General features: G+C 41.7%; 1 protein-coding gene across 1 annotated transcript; it reads right to left on the bottom strand.

Moving 5' to 3' along the window:
- LOC109228121 lies at positions 1,328 to 3,235 on the bottom strand. Its single transcript, XM_019393300.1, has 3 exons — positions 3,119 to 3,235; positions 1,636 to 2,749; positions 1,328 to 1,548 (listed from the first exon to the last, which is right to left on the bottom strand). The coding sequence occupies exons 1-3, from the start codon at positions 3,233 to 3,235 to the stop codon at positions 1,328 to 1,330; spliced, it is 1,452 nt and encodes a 483-aa protein (XP_019248845.1).

Here is a 6,675-nt window from a genome sequence, read left to right as displayed (position 1 = left end):
CGCCTTACTCAACTTCAACGACCTCTACCCTTGACCACGTCTAGGTACCCCAAACACCTATACGCCTTTCCACGCACCCATAAAATGGCACTTTTCCCAATTCAGTACCAGATTTGTTTCTTCACAACGGGCCAACACCTTGCTTAAATTCTTCAAGCAATCATCATAAGAAGACCCAAAGACTGAAAAATCATCCATAAACACTTCCACAAAATTTTCCACCATATGGGTGAAAATAGCCATCATGCATCTCTGGAAAGTGGCTGGTGCATTACAAAGACCAAACACCATTCACTTGAAGGCAAAAGTGCCATAAGGACAAGTAAAAGTGGTCTTCTCCTGATCCTCTGGGCATATGACAATCTGGTTGTATCCCGTATAACCATCAAGGAAGCAATAGTATTCATGCCCGGCTAATCTGTGCAACATTTGGTCAATGAATAGAAGTGGGAAGTGGTCTTTGCGGGTTGCTTTGTTGAGCCATCTATAATCAATACAGACTCTCCACCCCGTCATAGTGTGAGTAGGAATTAGCTCATTTTTCTCATTCTCAATCACAGTCATCCCCCCTTTTTGGGCACACATTGAACTGGGCTTACCCAGTTGCTGTCAGAAATAGGAAAAATGATACCTGCATCGAGCAACTTGATTACTTCCTTTTTCACAACCTCTTTCATAATGGGATTTGACCTCCTCTACTGCTTCACACTAGGGCGGTGTTCATCCTCCAAGAGGATTTTATGCATGCAAACCGATGGACTAATTCCCTTGATGTCAGCAATAGTCCACCCAATAGCCTTTTTATGCTCGCGGAGTACTCTGAGAAATTTTTCTTCTTGAGTGTTAGTAAGCTGGAAGAGATAATCACGAGCAATGTCTCAGAGTTCCCCAAATAAGCGTAGCACAGATGCGCTGGAAGGGGCTTAAGTTCTAGCTTCGGAGCTTCTTCAATGGATTACTTAGGAGGGCTCAGAGTGACAGGACTGTCCAACTCCTCAAATTTTCCAAACCCATGGACATAACTGCAGGACATATCCAGTACTTGCTCAATTTCTCCCATCATTTCATCTTCACTATCTTCTTCATCCCCAATCAACACTTGTTCAACAGGATCTACAGGGCTCATATAGGGCACTAATGATGTGGCATAACTTTCCACTACAGAGATCATAGATAGCTCTTCATAGTGGGCTGGCAACCTGAGTGCTTTATAAACATTGAATACCTCAACTCGATCACCTATTCTCATCGTCATCTTCCCTTCGCAAACATCAATAATAGCTTGGCCCGTGGCTAAGAATGGACGCCCTAAAATAAATAGGACTTCCTAATCAAGCTCGTAGTCTAGGATAATGAAATCAACAGGGAATATGAAAGACCCCACTTGAACTAGCACATCTTTAGTCACTCCTTCAGGATGAGAAAGGGAGCGATCAGCCAACTGTAAGATTACCGTTGTTGGGCGCGGCTCACCCAACCCCAATACTCTGAACACAGATAGCGGCATCAAATTGACGCTTGCTCCAAGATCACATAAAGATCGCCTAACTGCATGTTTACCAATCGAGATTTGGATAGTGAAACTACCTGGATCCTTCACTTTCTAAGGTAACTTGCTTTGAATTCTTGAGCTACACTCCTCAGTGAGTGCCACGGTTTCGAACTCGGTCATCCTCCTTTTATTTGCCACTATGTCCTTGATGTACTTTGCATATTTGGGTACTTCTTGTAATATGTCAACCAATGGAATATTAATCCGCACCTGCTTTAAAATATCAAGAAACTTTTTATACGCGGCGATATCCTTGACTTTGTGCAATCTTTGAGGGAACGGTGGTGGTGGCCTTGCAACCAATGGTGGGAGTTGCTCAGCCACCGCCTCTTCAACTAGCTTCTCTGACTCCTTAGATTTTTCGGATGTTGATTCTATAGTGGCTGGCTTCTCATTAAAAGTCATATGTTTCCTCTTTTTCGACTGAACTTCTTCCAATTGTCTCCCATTCCTCAACGACACGACATTAAGGGATGCCTTAGGATTAGCTTCAGTGTCACTTGGAAGAGCTCCAGCTGGTCTAGTGTTTTGAGCACTGGTAAGCTGTCCCATTTGGCGCTCCAAATCTCTGAAATCGGTCTTGAGCTGTTGATTGTCAAGCAACAACTTCTTCAACAAATCATTCGTACTCTCTTCTACCTGTTGAGGTGGCTTCTGAGGTTGATTGAAATTTCCTTGGGGTATATAATGAGTCTGATTCGGCTGATTTCCACCCCATGAGAAGTTGGGATGATTATTCCAATTTGGGTTGTAAATGTTCCCATATTGTGTGTTCTGATTCATTGGACCCCTGCTCTGTTGCCCCACATAGTATATAGATTCAGGATTCGTGGGGCACATGTTACTCATATGATTGTCTCCACATAGTTCGCTACAAAGAGACATCTGTTGTACACGATGCATCTGTTGTGTTTGTTGCATTGTCATTCTATTCACCTGATTTACCAATTTTGCTATATCAGCTCTCATGGCTGAGAAGTCATCAAGCTCAATCAACCTGGCTGCTATTTGTTTAATTTCCTTTCGTGAATCCCCATCTCTTTGCCAGTTATGATTAGTAGCAGTGAAGTTATTTAGCAAGAGTTGGATTTCACTATACGATTTCGCCATGCAACTAACCCCACAAGCTGAATCAAGATTCATCTTTGAGGCCTCATCTAGCCCGTCAACAAAAGTGTGTCCCAATACCTCATCAGTCTGACAATGGTACGGGCAATCTCTGAGTAGCTTCTTGTATCTTTCCAAGCTTGACGAAGTGTCTCGCCATCCCGTTGTCGAACCCAAGAATCTGACTCCTCAATGACTTTGTCTTCTTAGTGGGAAAAACTTGATTAAGAATTTCCTTGCTAGATCATCCCAAGTGTGGATTGAGTTTGTGGGCTCTTTCTACAACCATTCCTTAGCTTCCCTCAATAGTGAAAAGGGAAAAAGTGTCAGCCTGACATAGTCCATGGAAACGTTCAGATAATTGTAGGTATCCGTAATTTCCAAGAAATTCTAAATGTGCCTCTGCGGATCTTCATGAGATAGACCCATATATTGCCCTGTGGACTGAATCAGCTGTACCATGTACTTTTTGAGTTCAAAATGCCCTGTGATCTCAGGCTTCACAATAGCCTGAGTCATATTAGCAAGATTGGGCCTTGCAGCTTCTATCACCGCACGCTCTGCATTACCTTCCATCTCTATTGGCTGTGGTTGAACTACGATGTCCAACTCTCTTTCTATTCTAGTTCTAGCTTCGACTTCCCTCCTCACTCTGTGAAGTGTCCGCTCAATTTCAGGATCAAGAGGAAGGAGATTTTTTGCGCTTCTACTCCTCCGCATTCAAGAGAAGAGCCTATGTTAACACAAACAAGGTAAACTAAAAATTAAAACTTGAACAAACAACTAATAAAAGCTTAAGTCAGTCAAGTAGCTAATTTCTAAGTCCCCGGCAACGGTGCCGAAAACTTGTTGCTCCCAAACGCACACGCAAATATACGTGGTCGTACAAGTAATAAAATGATAAGTCGAGTGTCAAACCCACAGAGACTTATATCAACTACCCATTAACTCACAAATATTGTTATTCAGTCAAGCTAAATTCTAGTTCAAGAATGTGATTATACTAAACTACAATTCTAAGTAATAACTAAATTATCAAGCAGTAAAATGATTGTTACGTATTCAATAGAGACAAATATTTCAGGGTTGTGATCGATTCACCAATTCGATTGTGTTCTAGTTAACTCTCCCTCTCATACAATTCACTCATGCTTGTAATTAATCAATAATTGCTCTCATAGACTTCTCTCGGAGTACTACTCAACAACAACAACAACAGCTACCTAGTAAAATCCCACATAGTGAGGTCTAGGGAGGGTAATGTGTACGCAGACCTTACCCCTGCCCCGATAGGGGCAGAGAGGCTATTTCCGATAGACCCTCGACTTAGGAAGACGAAAATAAAGTAAGAAAAAGCAAAAGGAGAGAATTCATTAGTAACTCCAGTAGAAATCGTAATAGTAACAGAAACATAAAAACCGAAAGATGAATGACATGCAATAACAGTAACCATAATCTAAGGCCCGGGGCTAAGACAAACAACAAGAATAGTGTGGGTCCCACATAAACTGTAAGCCATCTAAGGCCAATCCTAATCCAACCCCGCCTCGCCCCCAGAATGAAGTAAGGAAAGCTTTACTCCCCCTATCCTACAACCCTAATGCTTGACCTCCAGGCCTTCCTATCAAGGGCCATGTCCTCGGAAATGAGCAGTCGCGCCATGTCCTGCCTGATCACCTCTCCCCAATTCTTCTTGGGTCTCCCTCTACCTCTCCTCGTACCCACCACGGCCAACCACTCACACCTCCTCACCGGTGCATCGGGCTTCTCCTCTGCACTTGACCGAACAATCTGAGCCTCGCCTCCCGCATCTTGTCATCCACAGGGGCGACGCCCACCTTCTTTCGAATATCTTCATTCCTAATCTTGTCTATCCTAGTGTGCCCGCACATCCACCTCAGTATCCGCATCTCTGCTATTTTTATCCTCTGGATATGGGAGTTCTTAACCGGCCAGCACTCTGCCCCATACAATATGGCCGGTCTAACTACAGCTCTATAAAACTTTCCTTTGAGCATCCCGAAGTACTACTCACCTATTCAAAATAGATTAACGCCTATATTCCTATGGAATTAATCTATTAAGAACGCATTAAGATTACGATATTTAATTAAGCACGGTGACTAAGTAGCCTAACCACAAATCCACTCCCAAGGGTTAAGATCATGCTCTCTTCAGTTCTTCTCTAATCTAAACACGGCTTTCCCAAGCATAGCATAAGTAGTAAACAGAACCTAACTGCTGGCCAGACAATTAAACAATTAATCAAAAAATTGAAGAAACAACCATATATTAGTAAATTTTAATCAAGTTTAAGTCAACGTTAAACAACAATATTCATGGCTAAATCACAACCCCAAAACGATGGGTTTTTAGCCACTCATGATATTGGCAAACAATTTCATAAGTTTGGATAATTGAAAATACTAAGAAAAGATGAAGAAATCTGAGATGTTCTTGCTCCCCGAATGTTTTTTGTGTGTATTCCCTCTCAAAAGTGGCGTGTCTCCCTCACAAATAAGTTTAGTCGTGCTTTTATACGTGTTGGGTAGGTCTAGGTCCGAAATAATCGTGTCCCTGGCGAATTTGGAGAACCTTCACGTCACTGGCGCCCTGGCTAGTGCCAGGCACCCTCCACGGCACTGTGAAATTTAACCTTCTGTCCAATGCCCATTTTTCCTGTTTTTGTCCGTTTTGGCTCTAATTTTGCACATATCTCCCCTAATTGCTCTCGGATCATTCCTACACATAAAAACACATCAAATTATATAAATCAATACATTTCACATCCTAAATCCACGAAACAAAAGTAAGATATGAGGCGATATACATACAAATATATATACTTTAAGCAAAACATCACAAGTGCTTTATTATAGGAACAAGATAAATGAGGCATCTTCAAGTAAGAAAGTGACTCCTATTCTTTGCTATGTCCCAAAGGCAACGAAGGTTGAAGATCCATCTTCTAAACTACAAGGTAATGTGATTGGAGGCTTGACCCTTCCTATCAAGTGAATTGATGCAATTAAGTCGTCCAAAAAGTTGCTTAAAGGTTTTGTCAAATCATCAAACCACAATTCGCTCCTAAATCTAGCACTTCATGCAAAGCGCACCGATGAGGGTTTTGACCCAAATGCCTACAAATTGTTAGAAAAAAAGGGATATGATCCCAATGAACCACCCAAATTAGGAAATCTTCCACCTGAAGCTTCAAACCCTACTCAAAAGATGATGATGGAGAAAGGGTACCCCCTAAAGCAATCACATGATGTTTTGGGTTACAAACAACCCGTGCCAATCCGTATCTCCATAAAAAGGGCAAATTGTAACTGCATTACTGCTAAAGAAAGTCTACAACATTTAATAAGAATCCTTCTGTGTTTGATCGACTTACAAAAACAAGGACCTCAGTCTTTGATAGGTTGGGACCATTGAAGAAAGAGCATGAGTGCCATGGAAGTAATAGAAAGATCGAAGCATCTATCTTTGCTAAAAAGCAGATTTCGACCATAGACTGCCTGACTCAGATTCCTTTAGAATAAGGCGAGAGACAAAACTTGTAGTTTCATTGGGAGAGGTCCTCAAAGCAAAGGCTCATACTATAGTCCATACTAAAGAATGTGAGGAAGACAAAGAAAGTGTAGGGTCATCGTATCATATCACCATTTATGATGAACAAAACGCTTCATCTTATATGGAAATCGAGGAAAAGTAGCTTGATATTCATGTATGTGATCACATATATTTCAATGATGGTGATCCTCAGAGGATGAAGACGCTAAATATCCACCACCTGAGCTTGAAGAAGGGTGAAAACAATGGTTGATGCACTAAAAGAAGTCAATATCAAAGATGTTGAATATCCAAGGCCCACATATGTAAGTGTCTCTCTAACTGGAGATGAAGAGAGCAAATGTATTGAGCTACTTAAGGGGTTCAAAGATGTATTTGCTTGGAGTTACAGAGAGCTTCCAGGTTTAGACCCCAAGGTGGCTGTTCATTATCTTACTATC

The sequence above is a fragment of the Nicotiana attenuata genome, chromosome 6 (assembly GCF_001879085.1).
Source record: "Nicotiana attenuata strain UT chromosome 6, NIATTr2, whole genome shotgun sequence".
Taxonomy (NCBI): Eukaryota; Viridiplantae; Streptophyta; class Magnoliopsida; order Solanales; family Solanaceae; genus Nicotiana; species Nicotiana attenuata.
Note: the sequence above shows the minus strand (reverse complement) of the source record. Positions and strands in the feature narration are given on the sequence as shown.

Coding starts and splice junctions, on each gene's coding strand:
- LOC109228121 (XM_019393300.1), bottom strand. CDS start 3,235: ATGGAAGGTAATGCAGAGCGTGCGGTGATAGAAGCTGCAAGGCCCAAT. Junction 2,750..3,118: donor TTGAACTCAAAAAGTACATG/GTACAGCTGATT, acceptor TACCATTGTCAG/ACTGATGAGGTATTGGGACA. Junction 1,549..1,635: donor CGTGGCACTCACTGAGGAGT/GTAGCTCAAGAA, acceptor GTAAACATGCAG/TTAGGCGATCTTTATGTGAT.